The 26,492-nt window shown below is 48.0% G+C and overlaps 1 protein-coding gene across 1 annotated transcript in view; it reads left to right on the top strand.

Moving 5' to 3' along the window:
• Window positions 1–26,492, top strand: part of LOC126546226 (annulin-like) — a 60,003-nt gene that overhangs the window by 19,417 nt on the left and 14,094 nt on the right. Inside the window, exons 4-13 of the mRNA XM_050194378.3 lie at window positions 2,632–2,770; window positions 3,349–3,467; window positions 3,690–3,800; window positions 4,397–4,571; window positions 5,619–5,757; window positions 7,634–7,743; window positions 12,607–12,772; window positions 14,284–14,363; window positions 16,621–16,766; window positions 17,948–18,092. Coding sequence (XP_050050335.1) covers window positions 2,632–2,770; window positions 3,349–3,467; window positions 3,690–3,800; window positions 4,397–4,571; window positions 5,619–5,757; window positions 7,634–7,743; window positions 12,607–12,772; window positions 14,284–14,363; window positions 16,621–16,766; window positions 17,948–18,092 — 1,330 coding nt within the window. The remainder of the gene's footprint in view (window positions 1–2,631; window positions 2,771–3,348; window positions 3,468–3,689; window positions 3,801–4,396; window positions 4,572–5,618; window positions 5,758–7,633; window positions 7,744–12,606; window positions 12,773–14,283; window positions 14,364–16,620; window positions 16,767–17,947; window positions 18,093–26,492) is intronic.

Genomic DNA, 26,492 nt, shown 5'->3' with positions numbered 1-26,492 from the left:
GCGCATGACAAAAGCTCATTAAGGCAAGAATCTCATACAATTGTCATAATAAACAAGTCGTTAGCGGTAACAAGTCAGTTGTCGCAACTGACTGTATGGTTTTGCAAGCTACACCGCAAGAACATCCCCAAATCGGTTTGTCATAAGCCCCATAGCACTAACATTACTAACGTCAGCGATCAAGAACAACTAATCAACCTATTTTAGTCATTTTTCTATTGTAGTAACTCATGGAAAATAGAAATTATTTTTAAAGAATCCGTAACAATGACTTCTAACGATAAAAAGCCTTTAAGTTATTCGTACAATACTGACGGCCAAAACATTGGTAAAGTCGATGAGTTCTGATACCTTGGAATGGAGTCACGGTGACTTCGGATCTTAAATGACACAGACACATAGAACTTATATGTTCAGAGAGAGAGAGAGAGAGAGAGACAAAACCCTATTAAATCTTGCTGACGTACAGCGCAGGCTGGGGTGTCTAAAACCAATGTTGAAATACGCAACAAAGGGCTGCAAACTGACAGCTTACAAATACTTAGTTAGGCCTGTGCTAGAATATGCCGCAAATGATTGGTCTTCCCACGGCGATTATGCCACAGATAAGCTTGAACTTTCACAGAAAAAAGCGATACACTTCATTTGCAATTGTTATGACAGGCTATGTACTCCCCTTCATCAAATGCTCAAAACTTTGAATTTCACTCGCTGCTGCAAAGGCACACGTACGAACGCATTTGCACTTTGTATATGATGGTGAATGGGGCCATCCGAAGCTTTATTATTAGAGAGAGAGAGAGAGAGAGAGGAATATATATTGGTCCTCCAGCGTGATACTCTGTTCACGTGGAAAGGGAAGAGGGGAGAAATAGGGGACTAAGGAGCAGTGATGAGGACATGCAGTAGTATTCCGAGGGCCCGCCCACAGCCTCAAATATAGGCCTGCGTTAACCAAATATTCTAAGGGAGCCTTGAGGGCTCGCTTTATAGATAGGTCCCGTCGAAGGGCCAGTAAGACTTTTTATCTGAACGTGTCCCGTTGTTAATTGGCGCTAACGAAGAGCTCGATCCCTGCCGTCCACAGTCATACTGTGGATAAGCCGCAAGTATACGTGCTCCATACTGTCTCGGGTACTTTGCATGTATCACATTCTGGTGAGTCCGCAGGTCGGATTCGATGCAAACTGTTTCGTTAACACAACGCCTATTCTGGCCCCTGACACGATACGCATAACACCCTACTGACGGTGCTGCTGCATTTAAAATCACGGGAAGTTGGTGTTTATTTACAAATGAGGTGGCATAGTTGAGGCAATGCACGTGCAGGCAATGCATGGGTGAAAAGCTCCAGAAACGGTAGTGAACCTGAACGAAAAACCGTTATTTATTTCTCTCTGATTCGCTCCGGAGTTTAAAAAAAATCATACCTTTGCGTTTCGATACCCTGGAGCAACGTAATTAATTATTTCCTATGTTCGCGTGCAATTGAGGCTCTATAGCGTACTTACTGGGTTGGCAGCTATCCAATAAAGAAAACAGAACTTTTCTCTCAATATTCCTTTAAGAAGGAAGAATTATTATCTGCGTAAAAGCACAGACATCCATCGACAGACTAGGGAAGGTGTCTGACAAGCATTCAAAGCTATTTTTTGCTGGATCAATGTAAATGAGCTCGTTACTAAAACTGTCCTCCATATCGTATGTTTTATTTAGAAGATCCGAGCCGGTTTCGAGTGATAAGTGACGCATGTAGAGGTTGCCTCTCTGAGCAACAAACGATATATATGCAGCAGGATCACCACCATCTTAAACTAGATGAAGTAATATGTCCCCGGAAGTTTTCTACCCACAAAGTGACACTGATTTAACTTTCGCATAATTTGCTTCAATGTACTCTATTTATTGGGTAAAATTGGACCTTTTTTTACGGTTTTTATGCCCTAGGAAAGAGCAAGAGAAAAACAAATTTTCCCCAACATTTGTTGTTCTTTTCCAAGTCCTCAGATCCCTGTTCACAGCTTCGCTTGGCGCGCCTTGTGGTCTAGCTCTATGCTTCCCATATACCGTCACCGTCACCGAACGTTGCTACTTTAGTGCGTGTGTGGCCAAACCCGACGGGGCTGGTTCGTGCGGCGGCGCTACTGGGGCTACAAAAAGTGTGAGCGAAGGTTCTGTTATTTTCTACGTACTAAAAACCATTGGAGTTAGCTGTAGTCAGGCCCACCGTGACAAGGTCGGCCTTGAGAAATGAGGTACGTGTGAGCGGCTCAACTCGTGAGCGTGAATGTCTTGTATACGCAAGCTGAGGAAGGCCGGTGTAATGTAAGAATATCTTTCGCCTGCTTTTTTTCTTATTCCGACCTAAAATTTGATACGCTAGGAGAGCTCAGTGTGCGTCATGCATGCTCTGTTCTTTATCTGTCAATCCTTGCATCTCCTTCCCTATGTACAGGGTAGTCACTTGCAGTTCAATTGGTTAACGTCCCTGCCCTTCTTTGCTAGTCTTCTCATTCTCCCTTGTTGAATATGTTCATGGACTATCGTGTTGCATTTTCGATGCGCACTTGATGAGAATGGCCCGAAGTACCTTGAGACGCAACAGCCCTGTCACCGCTTTTTCTTCCCCAGGTTATGACGCCATCGACGTGCATCGTTGGATCGTGGATTATGGATGTCGACACCAAGATGCGTAACGTCGTGGAATCCGTGGGGGCCCGTTTTACTTATCCGGACCCTATCTTCATACTCTTCAACCCGTGGAACAAAGGTGTTACATGGCTTAGAGTGACACGTTCCTCTGAAGGACGATGTTACACATCTCCAGCTGGACAAGTTAGACCCCTTAGCACATAGCCTGCAAACAAATTGTTAACAAAGCTCCATCTTGTCAAAAATATAATATTCTACGTATGTCAGTGAGCTTTATGAAACACCAGTCATAACAATGCTCCCAACCAGCAGTAAAATAACACCGCCTTAACGCAGTTGTTAGTACGTGCTAGGAAGTCTTATCTAAGCCTCATACATAACGTGACTTGTCAACTTTGCGTAAGAACTGGTTATAGCGCGTGTCTGAGAAGTGCGCTACTTTAACACCATGCATCCACAGGAAGGCTATAAAAATAAAGCACTTAGTATTAGCAGTGCCTTCGAACACATATCGCAAGTTTTCACTTTAACTTTTAATGAGCAGCAGTACATTCCCTTGAAAGAAAGTAAGTGAATGAAATTTCAGGCACAGAAAAAGCTGCAAGGGATTCAGTACAAAACGTTACACGATAAAAGACGTAAAACAAGCTTTGCGTCCGTGTAGTTTATTTTATTTATTTTTTACTTTATATGCAGATGACTCTGTGTACATGGACAACGCCGAAGCAAGGTTTGAGTACGTGCTCGCTCACAGCGGCATCATCTGGCGTGGAACCTACAATAACATGAAGCCAAGCCCTTGGAAATACGGCCATGTGAGTGCGCGCTACGGCAAGAGATAAGTGTCTGCTCCTCCAAAATGTTTATATCGATCAGCAAACTGAACCCTCTTCGGAATAATACAGAAACGGGTACTAAAATAAATTGAGATCGGTCCTTACTTTTCCCGCGTCAGCAACTATTGAAACAATACTTGAGAGGTTTTAAAAACCCCGGCGTAATGACACAGCTCTAACAACGCTCGTTGCTTATTGCAGTTCGAAGAGAATGTCCTGGACTGCTGCCTTTATTTACTGAGACGCGTCGGCAGCCTTCCTTTGCAAGCGTGTGGAAATCCTGTGCTTGTTGCTCGCCACGTTTCCGCCGTGGTGAGTATTTTTGTCTATTCATTAAGTTTTGAATACTGTCCGACCCAAAAACATGTAGAATGAAAAGAGCTGTTATTTGACTCGTTTTTTAACCTTTTGACTTAAGTTTTCAATATTTTTGGCTTAATTAGAATGCGAGGTTGTCAGATCATCTGCACTGTAACCGCTTTTACGCACCGATGCATAACTACACCGGCGAAACTGCCAAGTAATAGGATACGTAAGACTTCGGTATATTGCCATTTCTTCAGACACCACAAAGGCTTGTTATCTATGGAGTCTTGCTGATGAATACGATGTCGTACGTTTGATTCCGAGTGGAACCTGCTGCTCACTGATGTGAAAGAAACTAAAACATGCCTGTGAGCAGGAATTACTCTTTTCATCCTATTGTTCAACGTACCATTGTGGCGTCCCTCATGAACCATTAATACGTTTTGAGGTGAAAATATTGGCGTGACAGTTGCTTTAGTTGTAAGCGCGAATATGAGAGGCCTGAGCTGGTGTAAGAATGTTAGCCCTCAAAGTTTCATCGTCGGTACCAATTCAACGGCATCATGCGTGATGGAAAACACTCAAACCACCCGCTGTTGCAGGTGAACTCGTCAGACGACCAGGGTGTACTCGCGGGAAATTGGACCACAAACTTCTCTGGCGGCGTCCCTCCGGTCTCCTGGACTGGCAGCCATCCGATCCTCCAACAGTACTTCAAGACCAAAAAGCCTGTCAAATTCGGACAGTGCTGGGTCTTCGCCGGTGTCACTACCGCCGGTGAGGCGCACATTCGATCTCGCGTAGGCGATGACACAAGTTGTTTGAAGGCACGAATGAGTTGTACTAGGAAAAATAAATATTTCATCCGCATCACAAACGAATAGCGCAGTTGTCGGCCATCGTGTAGATGGCTTCTGGTATTGACAGGCCTCCGTTTATGTACGTTCACCGTGCCATCTAGAGCTATCCAAGAGACCATGCCACCGTCCTTCACTATGCTTCACTATGTGAAATCGGGCGCGTTTCTGGACTGCATCGCCCGCGTTCCAGAGCGTAACCTGCATGTGAAGAAAAAACTGCAACGCGCGTACGCACTGTTCGAGAGATAGCACACCTAACAGCATGAGCCACCACGCGCATCATTCATGTGGGCATTGTGCGGCGCTGCCACACGTAGAAGCACTTTTAGATAGACTGATTTACAAGATTTACGGATTGGCTATTGAGGCCAGGCAAAATTGTTGTCGACGCTGATTGCTTAGAACATGGAACTGTTCGCCACCTCCTAGAAACTAGAGGCCTGAGCGTGGGAGTCATCAATGGAAATCCGTCGAGTCCGTACAAGCAGTGGATCATGCTGAGGTGTTCGTGTCCTCGCCAGCGGTAATTTGGCGCAGCGGTTTATTCACTTGTTTATTTTTCGCAATTTCTGCCTAATAGCGAAACAGCAAATAAACACAGAGTATATAGAGCAACTAAGTGATAATTTCTTTAAAGAAAGACTTCCCAGCTGCCTCGAAATAGGAACCTATTCGTGTTTTAGTTGCCCGCGTGTCATGTTATTGACAGCTACACATAAGCCTATTCCTTATACTGCAGCTTGCGTATCAAGTCTTAAGTTCTGTATGAGAATGATACTTTGCAGTGTGCTGTTGTCATGAGGAGACACGATAAAAGGAGCCGCCCACTGATTAATTAAGAACTATATAGTTGTGGATTCTTAACAGCTCTTCCGTCGTAAGAGACGCCATCGTGTCAGAAAGTAAAAAAAAACAATAATGCAAACCAAATAATTTATAATATGTATCGTGTTCCCCCGTGCAGTTTGCCGGGCACTCGGCATTCCAGCGAGGACGGTGACCAACTACTACTCAGCGCACGACACCCAGGGTAGCGCGACAGTGGATCAGTTCTACGACGAGAATGCCAAACCCGTGGAGAAACTCAACACCGACTCAATCTGGTGAGAATGCACTCCATTATCTTCAACGGCTTGCATAACTTTACCCTGTCTCAAGACGCGAACGTCACTTGCGCAAGGAGCAAGTCACAGTTCGAGTCTTTGTTGCCAGGATGACGACAGACACGTAAGCGGCAGAGTAATAAAAGCAAAAAAAAAAAATTATAACTATACGTAAGCAAGCTCGGAACCGCCAGTAGCCCTAAATAACAAAATTACCGAAAACTATCTCCCGGTAACGTGTGCTTGTTTCCGGAAGCAAAAGCTTTGTATTTGCGGTCGCGACTGAAGTTAGATAGTTCCCGCTCTTGTGTCATATGCCCCCCTCCCTTTCACTGTTAACGAGATCCAATGCAGAGATCTCCGCAGACTCGAGATTGAAAGCCAGTTATTATTTTAGCATGGTGTGAGGGAAACTGCGACCTGCAGCGGGGCCTGTAAAAGACAGGACGAAGCAGAACTAACGAATACGTTGTGTCAGATAGGGCATCCTTTCTACCGCATCCAAAAATACCATGCTTAAAGTTTTATAAACCGCATCCTGTTCACAGATAGGGAGCACAAAACTGTACACTGACATCGTAAGCTCTCAAAATTTATTCGCCTTCAGCAGTTTACAAAAGTGCCGGCATTCTTGTGTTCCTACCTAAAGATCGACTAGCCGCAACCAGGTTGCTTCCGCCTTCTCACTCCGATCTACCGATCTGTCTGACGATTCAAAACGAGCAAAGAATATTGTTATAGTGGCAACGGTGTATTGTTTTTGTGTAAAATGCTGGATTGTATTTCTGCCCATTTAAAAGAGCCAGAAACTATGCCCAGAAGTAGGGGCCGTATTCTGTATCGATTATTTTATGTTCCATTCTTTTTTGTTCTTCACTGGCTGGCATGGTGCCACGCGTTCATTACCACTTGCTAGTACTGGTGGAAAAAAATCTGAGGAATTGAATTTTGGGGTTTTACGTGCCAAAACTACGATTTGATTATGAGGCACACCATAGTAGGGATTTCGGATTAATTTTGACCACCAAGGGAGCTTTAACGTGCCCCCAATGGACGGGACACGGGCGTTCTTGCATTTCACCCCCCACGAAATAGGGTCAGCGAGGCCCGCATCTGATCCCGCGACCTCGCGCTTAGCAGCGCAACACCACAGCCGCTAAACAACCGCGGCGAGTCAGAATCTAAGCAAAAGAATCTTTACACACTACGAGCCCACGGAAAGCTATATCAATTAGGTAAAGAAATATCTCTGTTAAACTTTACATAAAAAAAGGCAACGAAAAAGCTGTTTTTGTCACTATGTGCCTTGAGATCAGTGCATATTAAAAGAAGGCAGCAAACACACCAAGGACAACATAGGGGAAATTACTTGTGCTTACTAATTCAATTAAAGAAATTATAAATTAATGGCAATAAAACTGGATGAAAAAACAACTTGCCGTATGTGTGGGGAACGATCCCACGTCTTCACATTACGCGGCCCCTCGGTTAAACCTCTTTCTTCTAGATCAGTGCATGTAGTTTATCATGTAAGCAGCAGAAAGCATAATTTATTTTTAAGGTGCGTGAAGAGACGCATTCGGATGCTGTTTTCGCGCAAAAGATATTCGTGGTTTCAAGCCAACGACCATGCGTCAGAACGTCAGCGAATCGGTGTCTATCTGACTTCGTGGTTATTGTCTCGATGGAAGTAAATATCTAGAGACTACACTTGTTTCACATGCATAAGCAGAAGCTGGCCACTGCCCAGAGCTCAGACACCGAATGGCATGTACGCTCGAACTGAGAACTTTTGTTCCTCTATACACGGACTTTCTCACTTTCTGTACTCACTTTCTCGTTTAGCTTCATTTATGGTGTTTTCAATGCCGCATAGGAACTTCCACGTATGGAACGAAGTTTGGATGAGGCGACCAGATCTTGGAAAAGCGGATGAATACGACGGTTGGCAGGTCATCGATGCTACACCACAGGAAATGTCCGGAGGTAAACTACGTTCGCGATCCAGCATCCTTTAACGCCTCCCTCAGAGCATATTCAGCCATGATTCAAGTGTTTTTCCCGCTAAATTTAGTGGTTTTATGAAGCGTTTAGTGGGAAGCAATGTTATTTTTTGCGGTTTTCAAGTGGTTTCATGTACATATTACATTATGGTGATAAAACAGATAAAGAGGTTTGTAATTCTTTTATACTTACTGATGCTCCTGGCCCCCCTATATATAAAAGAAAAAATACTTATGCTAAACTTGTTCGTAGGAGAAAATTCCAGCCAATCCTGACGTTGGACATATTATTAGCGAAAGCAAGAGGCCAGTGGTTACGATAGAAAAGCTTTTGTGAATTCACCCCCTGATGTCGGAGACACGGACGCGGTTTAGCAGTGCCCTCCTTCAGGTAAGAAGCGGAGTTATCATCGTAATCATACAAGGATACTTGTTTCTCATCACTTAGCTCCTATGTATGCTCATATATTCTTTGAACAAGAGCTCCGAAAAATCTCCGCAGTTCAGACAGTTCAGAAAAGGAGCACTTTCACTCTCCGCTATATTCATAAACGTGTCCTAACGGAAAGTTAACTATATTGTAGAACACTATAATTTAACTAAGGGAACGACCCCCCTTGAATTAAAAGGACAGAAAGAAAAAGATTCAGTATAGAATGGCTACTGGGCGCAAGGATATACCGTGGCGCAGCCTGCCACCAGCGCCTGTATGACGGGTAAAGTTGGATCACGTGCCGGAGCGCCTGCTTCAGCACCGTCGCGTGCTTTGTTTTACTGCGATAGAAATTACATGGACACTCCAGGTGCATTTCTGCTGTCGGCGTCAGCGTCGCTGTGACGTTCCGTATAAATTCTAAGTGCAATAACATCGTCGGCAAGCGTCGTATGCTGTATGTGCGAGTGAAAGCGTGCGAGGGTGAGCTGACGATGGCGGCTTGATCTCGCGCATGCAAGGGAGGAAAGTGGGGAGGAAGCGCACCGTATTTCAATGCGTGCAAGGTACTAGGGGCTTAGTTCGCGTTGAAGCGAGTGGCAGCACGAAGGTCAATTCGCTCGCTGCTGCTGCCGCGCTTTCTCACTCCAGCGTTTCGACAGTGAGTGTGCGCGGTCATCGAGTGACGTGTGTTCATGTTTGCTTGTGCGCGCGTGGCACCATGTTTGTTAATTTAGTGAGTAAGCGACTGTTTATGAGTTTATGCGGCCAATGAAACTACTATTCTTACTTCGTATTGCTGTCTACTAATTTGCTATCTCAATCGAAGCTTCGCCTTTCGAGCGAACGTCCGGCTTCTAGAGCGCAGCTATTAGGCGGCCGTTCCTGCGGCGAGCGTCGGCGTCCCTCGTAACTGAGCTAACGAGCACAGCGAAGGATGAAAGAGCGAACGCGGAGCGCAGCGGGTAATGAAAGAAGGCGATAGCGAAGAGAGCGCGAGGAGGAAAGCGGATGAAAAGAGTGCGGCGAAAGCGTGAGAATAAAAGCGTAGTGCCGTGCAAAACGGGCTCTGCGGAGACGATGGCTACGAGATGGCGCCAGATAAGCGCGCGTCGTCTGTTCACCGATTACGCCACCGATACCATATATGGAAACAAAGCGCTGCATGAGCGAAAGTCTGTCTGCGGCGGCTGCTGTGAATCGCGCCCACGCATCACCCACGCGCTGCTTTTCGCGATCTCCTGATTAGCGAAGCAGTCGCGCTACAATTCGCTCCGTTTGCAACGCGCCGCGCGAGATACATTGTCCGCGCCAGCAAATATACCGCGAAATGAAAACACGTACAGAGATGCGCTCAAATTTCGCATTAGGGAGTATCGTAATCATCGGTTTTTTTTTCATCGTATTATCGGGGAACCGTCAATTCTAGGATTTTTACGTAAGGACGCTTGTTTTAAAGGGCCCCTCACTAGTCGCCAGGCCACATAGCAAATTTCGGCTATGCGCTGAAAGTTGTTACGTGCCCTCTAGGGAGTGTTCTGTCGCAAAAATTTTTCAAATTGGTTCATTACTAGCTAAGGTTGAAGTATTTCAGTGCCACGAAACCATGATTTCAGGAGGAGAGGGCCCCTGCCAAGAGAGAAACTCTCTCCACTTGCCCCGTCTAGCCTCCGCAAGCGAAATTCCTTCCCTGCGGTCTCTCATATCAGAGCTCGAGGATAGTGTGACGCAAACGTAACGGGCCCCGCCTTCACTTTCTTTTTGCCCTTGCTTTTTTTTTTCTTTTGCGCGGCGCACTTAGGCTGACGGTGTCGCGCACGAGCTGTTGCGTTTGTCTCGTTTCGCACAGCACACGATTTTGCGCGTTGTGCACGATAGCACCTGACTAGCGGTATGAGTCAGTGCTATGCTAATACTGAGGCAGACACAAGCAGTTCATAGCGTATGATCGCGCGCTGGAACACGGTCGAAAATGACATACTTTCGTTGTCTGCTCGCGCGACTGCACGACGTGGGAACAAGCAGACAAAACGGAAGTACGTCTCTCTTGCTGCGGTGCGAAGTAAAACAAGAACACGCAGACATTCTGTTTGTGCGTTTTATTAATTATCTAAACATTAATTCGTCTATTTAAGCCACAGATTACACACATAAAAGACGTTGCTTTGAATAATTCTCGAAATCACGTGTCTCTACGAGCGACGTCACAGCAGTGCCATGTACGTAGGCGCACTTGTGCGATATACGTCGACTCCTCGGTAGGGAGCGCGGCGCCCGCGAGAAGTGCAAGCGGCGTTCAGTTTCAAATTTCAGCTCTTTCCGCAGCGCGTAGCGATGTAATACTTAGCAGACAGGATCGTTAGTGCGCATTGTATGCACGGCATTTGTTAGCTCAAAATGGCCAGACCTGTTGAGGGGCCCTTTAAAACGAAACTTTCTTTGCCAACCAGCCTTATGCGTCCCTCGGAATAGAGTACCTTGCCGAGCAGTCGGAGCAGGGGGTCACATGCAGGAACGTACAACAGCGCCGTTACGACGTTTGAGAATGGGGAAACACTTGCATATGAGCGGGAGGTGTGCTTACGGGAGAAAGAGGGGTGGCGGCGCGTGAGGACTTTCATGAGGAAGTAAAGACATGCGAAGGAGGATCACGATAGACCATGTAGCAGGTGAGTGAGGCGCATACCACTTGCGTATCGGTGCGTCGGTTTATACTTCACGAGTGTGGGGTGCACCGTGTTTCTGTGCACATAAAACTGAGCGCGGTAAAATATGTACTCTCGGGGATGGGTGCAAAAGGCATTTTAACAGATTAGGAAAAAGCAGTTCGGAGGAAATGGCGCGCTCGACGAGATCGGCCGGCGCTTGTTCTTACGAACCACTCCAGGGCACAGAAAGCTTCGTCATTTCGGCCTCATATTTACTTGGCCCATGACCGCGGCAAGAAGGGATGAAATGTCCTTAAAAATTTAGTTATCATCTTCATACCAGTGAGGATGCGGGTATCACGTTAAATGTCTTGCAAGCAGCGACCAGACGAAACAATGGCCGACGATTACGCTTCTTGGTAAGGCGATCTTTGAGGGCACCTGCTGCCTTAATTCAACAACAGGCAACCGCATACGGAACACGCAGTGCCGAACGGAGGCGGTTCTGCGTTTCGGATTGGGCAGCACACACCTCGATCCGCCGGTATCGAGCTGGCGCTACGGCGACGCGCCATCGCGCCAACTTATAGTGGGTCACCGCCGCGGAGAAGGGGGTGGAGATTAGCAATTATTACTTAATGTTCCTTCTGAGGTGGGATGAGGAAACAGGTGGAGAACAGGGGTATTGAGTAGAGGCCACAGACTCATTTACTCACAGACAGGCCTCAATGTGGCTGCACGAGGTTGGGGTGGGAAGTACAAGGGGACGAAACGCTATAACCGTGTTTCGAGTCACCGCAACGACACTGCGCCAGGCAAGGGTAGGTGTAGGGCAAGAGTGGAGGCGGGAGAAGGACAACCAGGCGCAAGTACTGCCAGAGCCGACAAATGCGACTGAGGTACGCGCCCCGCAAAAGGGGAAGCGAGAGACACGGCTGAGAGCCGTACGGCCACGCGACGCGGAAAGTAGGAGCGGAGAGCCGTGGATCACGCGCGAGGCAGCAAGGAGCGCCCGCCACCGGCACCGCGGCAGTGCTGCGACAGCGGAGGGGACGGTGAGGGCGGAGTGGACGGTAACGGCGAGAGTCACCGCAACGGCGCTGCGCGGAGGAAGGGGGCGAGAGGATAGGCGAGAACACGTGATCCGGCTTTGGAGGACAAGGGGAGAGGAAGGCTCGCGCCGTGCACGAGAAATGGCGCCAGGAGCGCGCGCAGCTAGAGCAGCGCGCTGGCCCCGGCTACGGAGGTGGTTACGGCGAGACACAACGGCGAGGCCGACGGCGACGCGAAACGCCGGAACGGGCGCCAAAGAGCTGCGCTCTAAAAGACATTGCATGAATACACTTCAGTGTACACACGACTGGCTGAGGCTAGCTTACACAGCGATGGAATCAACTATTCAGAAGGAGTATAGGTGGATTGCAGCATTAGATATATTGGGTGAGGCGGAGTGAAGCTATTCAAGTTGATATAAGATCAAGTGGAGGCCAGAGATTAGAGTTTTTTTCGGCCTTGTTGCCAAAGTTTCCAATAACGTGCAAGAGCTCCATATTAAGCACGGGATATTTATACAAGCATTAAAAAAAGAACAAAGCAAAAAAAGTTTAAAATTTTAGTACGTCATATCTTGCTCCTATAAGAGAATTACAGAATGACAATAAAATGGAAATCAGGAGTGGTCGAGGCTAGTGAATTTCAAGGCGCTCAGAGCGTTGTCAAGATTCCCCCTCTCCTTGCCCCACCCCCCACTTTTTCTTTCTTTCAGGTATCTTCGCCTGCGGACCGTCAAGTGTGAAGGCCATCAAGGGTGGAGAGCTTGCTAAGCCATACGACTGCACTTTCGTGTTTTCAGAAGTGAATGCCGATCAGGTTTACTGGCGCTACGACAGCCCGAGGAAACCTCTTAAGATGCTTAAGAAGATCACAGAGAGGTGAGTCGTTCAGATTTGGCGAAAAAAGCGCTTTTCATTGAAATCTAAGGCACTCAGTGAACTGTGCTTACCAATGATCTACCACGATGGGCTTCTACATGGGACACTATTGCAGAGGCACGCGCGTGCCCAGCTCGAGTTTACCTGCAACACGAGCCATTGCGAGTGCATCTAAGGCTACTGACTAGACACAGGAATCATCCAGTGACAAACGTCACAAGCATACGGTCTAACGCCACCTACTCAGAAGCCGTATTGTCGCAACAAGAACTACCGTCATGTCGTCGGACTTCGCACCGCATGACATACCGGAAGTTCCACTCTGGACGGTGACAAAGCCAACGGAGAGGCTCTCGATCCCCAGAATAACGAAGAAGCCGAAATTCTGCTTGTTGGGCTCAGGCATTTCGCGTTATCCTACATTGCTTACATGTGCGGATATACCGAACATGTTTTTGCGGATGGTTTTGTAACACAGATCTCTCTCGTGCCAAACCGGCGCTGCAAGTCATAAGCAATTATATGAATCACAGAAACGCATATAGTCCTCTGGTTTATGACATCGTGGCTATGTTTGCTCAGGCGCCTCAATCCGGGCATACCATCGTGCTGCAGTGGATTTCTAGCCATTGTGGAATAGCTGGAAATGAGAAGGCTGACGCGGAGGCAAAAAAGGCACACACCGATAGGAAGATTATAAAACTTTTTTCCTGGCATGACATCAGCGCCTTTCTCCATAACTCCGTCAAAGCCTCTATTGCGCGACAATTGGACAGCCCCGAACATCGGCGAGGGCGCCTCCATAGACTTGTCGCTGGTTTGCGATTCCGGCTTCCACTTCGGCTGCGAAGAGGCCAGGAAACACTCATCCATCGATTACGGCTCGGTGTGGCGTACACTCGCCGATACCTTCGCAACATTGGACGAGAACGGGAACCTGACTGCAGCGTCTGTCACATGCGCGAGACAATGGCTCCCAAATTTTGCGTGTGCCCTCAATATGCGGCCGAGTGAAGGATACTTCAAATCTGGTGTCGACTGTTTGGACTTCGGCGCCCTTTCGGAAGAAAAGATTTTAGGCGCGTGGAGAAGAGTTGAACATGCCCAGCGCACCATAAAATCATTCTTGAACTTTCTATGCGCTACTGGCTTAGACCGTCGTCTCGTCTCTAGGACGTGTGAGGCGTGAATGCAGTGCGAAACGTGTTTGCGCGATAACGTTTTATGTGGACAAGGTTAACCCTGCGTGTAGTTTGTCTAAAGCGCGCATACGCGCGTTCGACAACATGTATATATAGTAGCTCATTATAGTATATCATAACCACCTGCCACCTACCTTCCGCTGTATCTTCCACTTCCCCTTTCCCCAATCAGGAGTAACAGGATGAGACACGCTCTCGATCCAGGCCGACTTCCCCTCGTTTCTCTTCATTAAAATCCATTCCTCCTGAATGATCTGTGCCTCAACTGTCGGTGCAGTACATCATATGTCTGCTTGCCCTTGTTTTCAGAGTCGGGATGCTAATAAGCACCAAGGCCGTGGGCCGCTGGGAGAGGGAAGACATTACCATGGAATACAAGTTCTCGGAGGGTACGTGCATATCGACATTAATAATTCGATTGTTAGGTTATCTTGACAGCGCTGACGGGAATCAATTGAGAAGGAGGGCAATATGAAAAAAAGTATAGATACATTAATTACATGTATACAAGGAGCATAAACGCGGCATACTAATGAAGGGTTTCAGCACTTCATCAAATAATGAGGACGCAACTGGGACAGACAGAAAAACCTTGATTATTCTAACAGATAAATTGTAAAAGGGAAGGAAGTGTGGTAACGTTATGAGCTCGCAAGCCGGTCCTGTCACGCACGGTTCGAGGAAAACAAATGTGTACTCGAATGTGTTCATACAGGAATTATTAATTAACTTCTGAGGTTTGACGTGCCGAAACCAAGATTTGATTGCGAGGCACGCCGTAGCGGGGGACTCCGTATTAATTTTGACCACCTGGTGCTCTTTAACGTGCACCAAATGCACGTTACACGGGCATTTTCGCATCCACATCGCAATGCGACCTCCGTGGCCAGAATTCGATCCCGCGCCATCGGGCTTAGCAGCGCAACGCCAAAGCCACTACGCCACCACGGCGGGCATACAGGAATAGCATTCGCCTAACTTTAAGAAAGATACGTACGAGGAGATGCACATGAAGGCTTCCTTAAGGATGCTTTTTTTTTTTATGAACGCCTGTTTTGCAATTAAATATATTACAAAATATGACAAATGTACGCAATTTCCCAGCGTCTTAAAATGCAAGAACGGGAAAGCATTATTAAGCCTGGCGTACTCGGCCAAAACAAATTCACTAGAAAGAGTGAGCAGAATTTATTTCATTTAATTTTGTTCTGAGTGAAAAAGATCGGTATTCGAGTCCATTCCGGTAAAAGATGGGGGCAAAATGCGCTATATTGCTCGCGCGTTATGCAAGTTTGAAATTAGGACGTCTCAAAGCAGTGCGTAATCGCCACGAATGTTTTGCAAATAGATCAATTAATATGTGAGCTGCATTAATGCAACTTTAATCTTTATTACACCGAATTCGTTTCTGCTTAATAATGTTTTTCGCCCTCTACTTTGGTACATTCAATGAGTAACACGGACATGCATAGGATGGTTGTGCATGTCAAAAGACGATTGTCGCCTCAAGAAATAGCGGTTTCCCACCGGGTCACCACAAAATGTGCATACTGAAAATATTGCAGGTATTATGAAATAGAAAAGTAGGTAGAAGTGTTAATATACGGCCGATGTAAAACAACGGCAAGCTTTCATAAAGCCAAAACAACTGCCGTAAAGCACTCGCATGTTTTCAAGCAAACGAAATACCGCTAAAAAAACACGAGAGATCCCCCCCCCCGCCCCACCCGGGACTTCCGGGGCTGAATCCAGTAAGCTTTTCGTTCGTAAGTGCTCTTTGCCATTGGCCGACCACTATCGCTAATAATATGTCCAACATCAAGATTGGCTTGCATCTGCTCTTAAAAATAGGTCGAACGTAAAATCGCTTTTGTGAAAAAAAAAAAACGTTCTTATGATAAAATTCTTTCTAAGAACCTTTTCCAGGCAGATCTGATGCTGGACATATCATTAGCGAAAGCGGTCAGCCAATAGCAAGAAGCACTTACGAACGAAAAGCTTAGTGAATTCTGCGCCTGGTCGGGCTCAAACCAAATAGTTAAAGTGAACATTCCCGATCAAGGGAGCGGCGCTTTATGTCTGATTCAAGCGCCACAATTCTTGAACTAAGTTTAACTCTTCCTGATATGCTGTCCCTTAAGAACTCAGAATTGGGCTTCAGCTAGAGACTTTTGTTTTGACATGTACAATTTCGCGGCAATAAAGAACGGCTATTAAGCTAACTGTTGTCCTTATTTTTTCGTCAATGTGCTCTTCATTTCGCATTGGTAATACAGCTGACATTTCATTTTAAACTACTGGCTATGTTTAGTTTGGCATGTCTGACCACTCAATTACACATTGTTAAATAAAATCCACATCCCCTTTCATTATTCGCTCTCTCGATTTCGGTTCCCTCTCATCACGCAATTCTTCCTCCGCCCATCATCCACACCTCAGAGTGGGTACGCGCCATATTCTAGGATCAAGAACAGTGCTTACACAAGATCACACCTTCCTCCAGCTTTCTGTCTTTGGGCATGAGTCGTTGCGAGGATCCAACAACTACAACAAGCACTTCGACCAATCGCTTGCATTCATAGCAGAAACAATTAACGTTTATGAGAGTACGTTTTACTCGCAACTCATTATACTGCCATTTTCCAGGTACCCAAGAAGAAAGGGACGTGGTTCTAAAGGCTCTGAGGGAGAACAACCACGCATACTCTCGGTTCTACCTCAACGACTCTATGGACGACGTGCAATTCGTTATCGACCCTATCAAGGAAGTGCTTGTAGGATCCTCGATAGTGGTACGTCAAGCTGCAACGCCACGTGAACAGTCCGAAATGAGCTTTGGTGAGGCGATGTTGCGCAAAGAGCAGTACGTAGATGGCACAAAGCAAGTGGCACGTCCTCGTGATCTGACTACAGTACTAGGAAGGGCACCATACTTACAAGGACACTTCCGTTCCGGCACTTTCGTTGTAGATGGCAAAGCAATGGAACACAATGCCACGTAGTTTTTCATGCTGCAGTAAATGCTGACAGCTCATAATAAAGTGTGTTTGGGTACACGTATAGCGTGAAAAATGATACCCTTATGAGCGCAGGAGCAAGCCGAAAACCTCTGAAATACCTTTACGGGCACAAATTTGTGTCCTAAGATCACGAACTAACCCTCGGGACACCTTTAGCGTTCATTAGAGGTCCATGTATCGTGCGCTTGCGGGCCGTGTTAACATAATTCTTTGATAGGTGCAAGTGTGATGTCACCTTTGCACCGAGACAAAAAAGCGCATTATCACTAAATGTTGGTTATCACTAAAATGGTGCCTGCACTAGGGTGAATTAAGAAGAGTGTATTGCTTTCCGGGGCATAAGAATAGGCAAGTATATTTGAAAACTTTGGCTAGGCGCGTACGCGCTTAAGCAGGACACGCGAATAGTAACCGCACAGACCGGTAATACGCCTTAGCAACACATATGGCAAACTTAGCTTCATCTAAGTAAACGCAGTGTCCTTGCTTTTAGAAGTGGGTAAGGGGTCACTCAGTGAGGTCTTTCTTTTAATTCGATAGAAATAATTATTGTTTACCGTAAAATTGTAGACAACACTGCTGCAACATTTTTGAACACAAGGTGGCTTCATTTGAGACCTCCCTTGTGGGCCTCGTGCACATTTGTATAAAAGCACATTTACATAGCTGTAAAGACAGCACTATTAAAAAAAATGAAGTATTTCCATCATTTTATGTAAAACAGAATCAATCAATAAGCAAGCAAAAGCGGTATGGTGACTTATCTGCTCTAAACAACGGCGCACAATCGTAGTACTCTACTCATGCGGTTTAGCGGCTTAAGCAGTGTAAAAGACTAATCGAAAGAAGTGAAATTAACATCACACGAAAGTGAAACTTATTGTCAATTAGTGCACACTAGACACAGACGTGGAAAAATGGCTGGAGTGACTGATTACGTGTTCTGGTTCCAGGTGCGGGCTAAAGCTATCAACAAAAGCGCAACTAGGGCTTACCAATGCAAGATCGCTGTCCGCATAGAGACGGTTAACTACACTGGAATGACCAAGAGGGCGCTCAAGCACCAGAACTTCCCGGTCACCCTCAGGCCAAATGCCGGTGAGCGCATATAACACCGACTTTTCAAACACCCGATTCTTCTTTAAACGTCTTATTCCTTCAGACCAAAAGCAGTGGTAGCAACACTCTTTTTAGGAGTATCAGTACCAGATTCCTTCACGTATAACCCCATTTTCTAGGTAGACTGAAACAAACATGAAAGGAAAGACAGGAAGCTTAACTTGAATAAATGCCCGGTTGACCACGTGATAGTGAGGGACAGGAAAGGCTAGAAAATATTAAAATATTAGAAACGTAGGTAGGGAAAAGTAACTGTCCGCGCACAATTGCGCAATAGTTGTTGTTCAGTTTGCCTATTCTATCTTTTAATTTCTTGTATTTTATTATTTTATTCCTCGTTTTTCTACCACCCAACTCTTCTCCAATCCACCGTAGCAACAACGAGCGATATTTGAGGTTTAACAGTAGCACGCGACCAGGCGCCTGACAATGTTTACAGTCCTTCACGTAGTACCGATGCTCACAACGAGCGCATAAGTGCATGCTCTGAAAGCAACTGCGGCCGACGTCGGTTGGGAGCAGGGTCTAAGAACTCTGTTTTTGTGAAGGTACGATACTCTAGTGTGTTGAGACCGGTCAGCGGGGGCAGCGACTTTTGAACCTCCCCTGCTTCCCTGAGACGAATCAGCTTTGTGAATCTGACAATACGTCACATCGGACAGACCAGCGGCGACCCCAAGGCGAGACACATTTGACGACTACGTGGTTGATGGATGCCACTTGGCCGCCCACTACGATGCTGGGGCCAAGAAACTTCAGGAAAATGGCGATATACGCCGCTTCGTTACGGCCGCTGCTGGCCGCCACTGCCGACCATCAGACGAACTAATTGCTGGGCCATTCCAGGAAGCCTCTGTCAACGAGCATCTTCTCCTTTCTCTGGAGCAGTGACCCGTGTGCACCTGAGGGCGCTTCTCAGATCGCGTTCAGTGAGCAAAGACGTCGCAGTGAGTGGGCGCACCCTCGCCCTCAAGGCGGAGCCTTCGGCGACTACGAACGCTCCCGATTGGAGGATGGTGTGACCACGGGTTTCACTGGCCCTGGGATCTATGGAGATAAGTTGGATTTAATCGGGCTTTTTTTGTTTCCTCTGGTGTGCTCCCCAAAAGATGTAGCCTGCTCTGACATGTAGCTCATGCAACGAGAACGACGTACTGCGCTCCGTGCTCCGGCCAGTACGGGTGCCCCTTGTACTGTAAATAAGCTTGCCTCTCCTACGTAAATAAACCCTTTGTGCCGTTTCTCCATCCTCTCGACCTCGTACTCATCACGAAAGAAGCAAACCTCGTCAAGAAAGGCTCGGACGACGGCGTGGGCCCGCTTTAGCCTCCGTGTGACGCCCCGGTAGCGTAGGCCAGCTACCCATCACGAGACGCACCGGCGGCGTAGGCTCGAGAGGGACCCTCAGTTGGCGCGAGGCTCAGAGACCACGACCCCCGAATCCTACAGTGTCAAGCGCGCTGGAAAGCGCTGTTCTTAGTGCATTGAATCGAAGTCACCCACGTGTGCAATTGTTTATTTGCACCCATGAACTTTCATATTTAGGATTGTCAGCCATTCAGATGAGAAAGGAGGACACATTCTTGAATTTGACTTCGTACCACAGATGACATAACAGAGTTAAATCGTGCCAAGGGTATGGCAAAGCTGTACATGTAAACGTAGGGAACAACGACGGTGGTTTGTAAAATCATACGAATTTCATGGGGCCAATCTAAGCTCACGTGCCAGCGCGTGAAACCTATCCTGTGCATCCGATAATAAAAAAAAGAAAGAAAGAAGGGGATAGAAAGGTAGCTGACACTGCCATAGGCAGATTACGTGGCTGTGCTTGCTCTGTCATCTCCAACCACGCTGCAGTTACTTGGCAGCTTCTGAAAGATGACGCACTGTTCTCTTTCAACTTCCTGATGGCGGATTTCTAATATTTATGCTACCAATCAAGGCCTAATCGACACGAAAAGCCATATATATATATATTATAATACCGAGACCGATCAAGTTGTCCAGCGCTGTTTATTCCACCAAAGGCAACGCCCCCAGCTCACGCGCGAAGAAGTCGAAGAACAGTGAAGATGATGATGGCTATGTACAAATGAAAACGACGAAGTACGTTAATAGTGCTTACACTAACTTCCCCCCGTCATGGAAGCGGCCAGCCTGGCCGCAGATTAGAGATTATCTAAACGGGGAGTGAAGGGCTTCATCCGCGAGACGTGAACAATTTCAGCATTCCGGCGGCGCCGGTCAGTGACGGAGTGTACTGGGCGAACGAGATAGTTCACTGCAGATGTTTGCTGCACAACGGTGTATGGGCCAATGTAGCGTGGAAGGAACTTCTCACAGAGGCCTGGGGTGCGGACTGGAGTCCAAAGCAGGACTTGGTCTCCAGGGTGAAAACGTAGGTCACGGCGTTTGTTGTCGCAGTAACGCTTGCGCTCAGCTTGGGTAGCTTCTGTGCTTTGCCGGGCGATTTGACGGCAATGTGCAACTCGGGCAGCGAAATCTTCCGGAAGCGACGCGTTAGGCGAAGAAGGTGCGAAAAATAGTTCTCTGTCGAATATGGTGGAAGGAGATCGTCCATACACAAGGAAGAAAGGGCTGTAGCCGGTAGTTCGTTGAATAGCAGTGTTATATGCGAATGTCACAAAAGGAAGAATTTTATCCCAGTCAGTGTGGTCAGGACGGATGTACATGGAAATCATGTCAGACAGCGTACGGTGGAAGCGCTCAGTAAGGCCATTGGTTTGCGGATGATAAGTGGACGTAGATTTGTGGACGGTATTAGTGGCTCGAAGAACTTCCTCGAGGACTTGTGAAATGAACGCCTTGCCACGGTCACTGAGAAGAACGCGAGGAGCCCCATGGCGCAAGACGATGGCGCGCAAGAAAAAGTCGGCGACCTCAGAAGCGGTGCCGGATCGCAGAGGGGCAGTCTCGGCATATCTTGTTAAATGGTCGACCGAAGTGACAATCCAACGGTGACCGGAGGGTGTCAACGGCAAGGGACCATATAAATCAATGCCAACAAATTCAAAAGGTGCGTCCGGGCAAGGGAGAGGTTGTAGTAAACCGGCAGGAGGGGATGTCGAGCGTTTGCGGTGCTGACATGACGCACAAGAGGCAATGTATTTGGCCACCGTTGAGGATAGGCCAGGCCAGAAGCAGCGGGTCTTTATGCGGTCGTAAGTCTTGTGGAAGCCTAAGTGGCCAGCCGATACATCGTCGTGAAGTGCCTCTAATACCCGCAAACGAAGGCAGCGAGGTAGAACTGGGACCCACCGGTGACCTGTTGGGTGGTAAATGTAGCGGTGTAGCACGCCACCTTGAAGGCGGAATTGTCGAAGTTGGCGTCGCAAGCGGCTGTTGGGCGGTTCGGCGAACCCACTAAGGCGATCCATGAGAGCTCGACAGTAGGAGTCGGCCCGCTGAAGCGAGACGAAATCAGAGCGTGATGAAAGCGTAACTTGGTCCAGGGATGTTATCGAGAGTTGGTGAGAGGCAGGCGTAGCATCGGAACGACGTGGTTGGGAAGACGACGGCGCGTTACCTGGAGAGAGTGAGAGTGGGCAGCGAGACAATGCGTCTGCATCATGATGGTGTTTTCCAGACTTGTACGTTATAGTGAAGTCATATTCCTGCAAGCGGAGTATCCAGCGTCCTAAGCGTCCTGACATGTTTTTCATTGATGACAGCCAACACAGAGCATGATGGTCGGTGACGATGGTGAAGTGGCGGCCGTAAAGGTATGGGCGAAATTTCTGAATCGACCAAACGATAGCCAGGCACTCTTGCTCTGTAATGGTGTAGTTCCGCTCAGCTGGAGAAAGTGTTCGGCTGGCATATGCTATGACTTGCTCTTTAGATGCTGTATTACGTTGCAGAAGTACTGCGCCAATACCTTGTGCGCTTGCGTCAGTATGGAGTATGGTGGGGGCACGATTATCGAAGTGGCGAAGCACTGGTCCGGAAGTAAGATGCCGCTTAAGAGCTTGAAAAGCCGACTCGCAGTCGCTAGTCCACGTGAAAGAGGCACCGGTAACCAGTAGCTTGTGTAGAGGAGCTGCTATTGCTGCGAAGTTGCGTATAAACCTACGAAAATATGACGCCAAGCCGAGGAAACTACGTAGATCTTTCTGTTGCTGGGGGCGAGGAAACTGAAGAACGGCACTAATCTTGTCGGGGTCAGGCTGGATGCCATCTTTTGAGACGACGTGACCCAATACTTTTATTGTTTTGGTTGCAAATTTGCATTTTTTTGTATTGATCTGGAGACCAGCATTCGCAAGGCACTTGAGAACTTCGTCTAATCGTTGAAGATGTTGGCTGAAGTCAGACGAAAAGATGACAATATCGTCCAGATAACAGAGGCATGTCTTCCATTTTAGACCACGAAGTACGTTGTCTATCATGCGCTCAAATGTGGCAGGAGCATTGCAAAGGCCAAAAGGCATCACGTTAAATTCATAAAGGCCATCCGGTGTAGCGAATGCGGTCTTTTCTTTGTCAGTCTCGTTCATCGGAATTTGCCAATATCCTGATCGAAGATCAATGCTGGAGAAATACTCCGCCCCTTGTAGTGTGTCCAAAGCGTCGTCAATTCGAGGTATTGGATATACGTCCTTGCGTGTGATCTTATTGAGCGCTCGATAATCCACGCAAAAGCGAACTGAGCCATCTTTCTTCTTTACCAGGACCACGGGAGACGCCCATGGGCTAGATGAAGGTCGTATTATCTTCCGCGCAAGCATGTCAGTGACCTGTTGTTCAATGACCTTTCGTTCGGACGGCGATACACGATAGGGGCGTCGTCGTATTATAGCGGAACCTTCGGTTTCGATACGGTGTGTAGCCGCAGGAGTTTGGCTCAACACAGAGGAACAGCTATCGAAACAGGCTTTGTGTTTTGCCAAGACCACCATTAAGGCTTCGGACTGCGCGGCTGTTAGGTCAGAACCAAGAACGGCTGGAGGAGGGAAAGAATCATCCAAACCTGAGGTTGGTGCTGGTGATGAAGAAGGGCAAAGCGTGACTAGAGAGATTGGTTGAGTGTCGGCGAGGGTTGCCACAGTCATCCCTTTGGGCAGCATCACAGGATCTGGGGTCGTGTTGCAAGCGGACAGAAGGGCGCGGCCGCGTGAAAACCGGACGAGACAGGTGGCAATGAGAATTCCGCGAGAAGTACAGCGGGAAGAAGGGGCGACTAGGGCGTCTCCGTCGGCGATCTGACTGGACGTTACGGCTACAACGTCTTCGTGACCAGGACGCAGGACGTAGTCTGAAGCGAGGACCAAGTTGACGCATGAAAGTGAAGAGTCCGCAACAGGTTCAAGCTCTGTATCTGTGATGTGGACAACTTCTTCTCTACATGAAATGACGGCTGAAGCAGAATGTAGGAAGTCCCAACCAAGTATAAGTTCATGGATACACGTTGGAAGGATGATAAACTCGATGTGGTGGCGTATGCCGTCGATGAGAACACGAGCAGTACACTGTCCGTCAGGGTGAATGAATGCATTATTAGCGCCACGCAAAATAGGTCCAAGATAAGGCGTTTTTACTTTACGGAGCCGGGAACACAGATCACTCCGAAGAACAGAAACGGCGGCACCGGTATCGATGAGAGCTGATGCGGGAACACCTTCGACAGTCACAGAAAGCATGTTGGCCGGGCGAACAGGAGGAATTTTTGAAGACCGATAAGAAGCAGTTTCCCCTCCAAAAACTGCAACAGTTAGTTTTCCGAGTGCTGGTCGACAAAATGGGAAGTGGGACGAAGTGGCGATGTAGAGCGCCGGTAAGGGGATGGAGAACGACGTCTGGCCGAACGGGAACTATGAGGCAGATTGGGAGCAGCTGGTGGAGACGGAGAACGCTGTTGAGGGAATGAGTGCGGTCCGGGATAGTAGTCGTCTGATCGGCGAGTGCGGTCTCTTTCGTGCTCAGCATAGCCTCGCCTTTCATCCTGCTGGCGCCGGCGGCAGAAGCGAGATATATGGCCGCGTATGCCACAGTAAAAACAAACCGGACGAGGTGGACGCCACTGAGGGTACGATGGCGCAGCAAGTGCTCTGGTTCCCATCGAAGCCAAATGGTCATAGGAAACGCCAGTAGGCACGGAAGTCACGGTAGGGGTGGGTAGCGAAACAACATCCGCGTAGGTAGGGGTGGAGCGCGCTACCGGAGCAAGATGCGTCGTGGGTGTAGTCATCGCTGTCAACTCCTGCTTTACGACCTCGCGCAAGTCGAAGGTGGGGGTTGGTGCGCAGGCAGCAGGGGGACGCTTTAGGTCTTGTAGTTGAAGCTCCTCGCGGATGATGGTGCGGATAAGAGCACGTAGATCTGGAGAATGAGCAACCTGAGGATCGCTGCTGTCATGTGGAAGACGAATAGACTGCAGCTCGTCGAGGCGTTGACACGTTGAAGTGATGTCTTGGACAGAAGCCGGATTTTGCACGATTAAGGCGTTGAACGCGACAGGCCCAATGCCTTTTAAGATGTGGCGAACGCGTTCGGCTTCCGTCATGCTAGGATTCGCACGGCGGCACAGAGCCAAGACATCCTCTATGTATGAGGTGTAAGACTCTTGGGGAAGTTGGCGGCGCGTTCCCAGCTTCTGTTTGGCGACTTCTGCACGGCCAGACGAGGAAGCGAAGATTTGCCGCAGCTTCGAGGTAAACGTGGTCCAATCCGCGATGTCGGTTTCGTGGTTGAAATACCACGTCTTTGCAACACCGGTCAAGTAGAAGGCGACGTGCCTCAATTTCTGGGTGTCGTTCCACTTGTTACAAGAACTCACGCGGTCGTAGTGGTCGATCCAATCGTCTACGTCATCACCGCGGAGTCCCGCAAAGACAGGGGGATCGCGCTGAGGGCTCGTCACAGTCCAAGAGGGCGCCGCAGGTGGGGTCGTCTGTGTGGTAGGGTTTGAGGCGCCGGAAGGGCCGGGGTCGGAAGTGTCCATTGTTGTAGGGGTAGTTGGGTGCAGGCGGCGACCGGAACGGAGCTCCAGGGAGGACGGGAACGCGAGAGGACGTCGGGATCTTGACGTACCTCCACCACTTTATAATACCGAGACCGATCAAGTTGTCCAGCGCTGTTTATTCCACCAAAGGCAACGCCCCCAGCTCACGCGCGAAGAAGTCGAAGAACAGTGAAGATGATGATGGCTATGTACAAATGAAAACGACGAAGTACGTTAATAGTGCTTACAATATATATATATATTATATATATGGGGGTTTTTACGCGCCCAAACCACGATTTGATTATGAGGCATGCCGCAGTACGTTGGAGACTCCAGATGAATTTTGACCCCCAGGGGTTCTGATCTGCCTGAAGGAGCAGCGGACCACTCCAGTGCGACTGCGTTCAGGACTGCCATCGAACGCATTTTCCTTTGAAGCAGCCCACCCCTCATGTAAAACCCCTCTCCAGGGGCACTTGAGGAATAAATAAATAAATAAAATGTGCCCCTAATGCACGGCACACGGGTATTTTTGCATTTCGCTCCTATCGAAATGCGGCCGCCGCGACCGGGATTTGATCCAACAACCTCATGCTTAGCAGCGCAACACCATAAACGCTAAGCCACAGCAGCGGCTAAAGCCTTGAAGTAGAAGACGTACCATTGATGGGAAACTTCCCAATTGATCCCTTGAGGTGCAGCACGCCAGCCTGCAAGCGCGGCGACTGTCTTTGATGCCAAATAGAATGTTTTGAATTTAATCTCGATAGATTTATTCTGAACTATCACTGCAGCAGCTGAACTAGATTAGGTTTCCGATCCATTGGTGCAAACATCCAGGTGGCCACCATGGACTCCGCATAGAAGCAACAATTCTGCGCTTTTCAGTGCATCCGACAATGTTTGCACCTTCTTCTGGGTTCCTGGAATGGTCAGGCACACTCGAGAAGATCGCAGATACCACGACAGCGACCAAGGTCGCGCTGCACGTAGGTGCTTCGATGGCGACTAAGCACGGTGAGAAATAACGACACGTCTGGAACTTACACGTGGCCTAGCTGTTAGTAAGCAGGCAAGATGTCCTGTTGAGTGACACCTCAAACATAAGCCCCAGAGCGTCTACAACAATAATCAGGTGGTCATGCGCTCTTAGGTGAGTGGCTGCTGTGGATGCAGACTTATATAGGCTGAGGCACGTCCGTATATTTTCGGGTTGTTCACACTGGAGGATGTGGATGTTCCTTCTAGTCTTACTCAGCATAAGCAAGCTGTGCCTAAAGGAGCCCATAAAGAGGTAATTATAAAGCTGTACCATCGGCTGCCATAGATGCGCATGCACTGCATATCGCCAAATAATATAAAAGATATGTGCAGTAGCAGTCAGCCTCCTCTTCATGTATTTCATGTGTAGA

The sequence above is a fragment of the Dermacentor andersoni genome, chromosome 1 (genome assembly GCF_023375885.2).
Source record: "Dermacentor andersoni chromosome 1, qqDerAnde1_hic_scaffold, whole genome shotgun sequence".
In the NCBI taxonomy this organism is placed as follows: domain Eukaryota; kingdom Metazoa; phylum Arthropoda; class Arachnida; order Ixodida; family Ixodidae; genus Dermacentor; species Dermacentor andersoni.
This window is presented reverse-complemented; position numbering and strand designations above follow the sequence as displayed.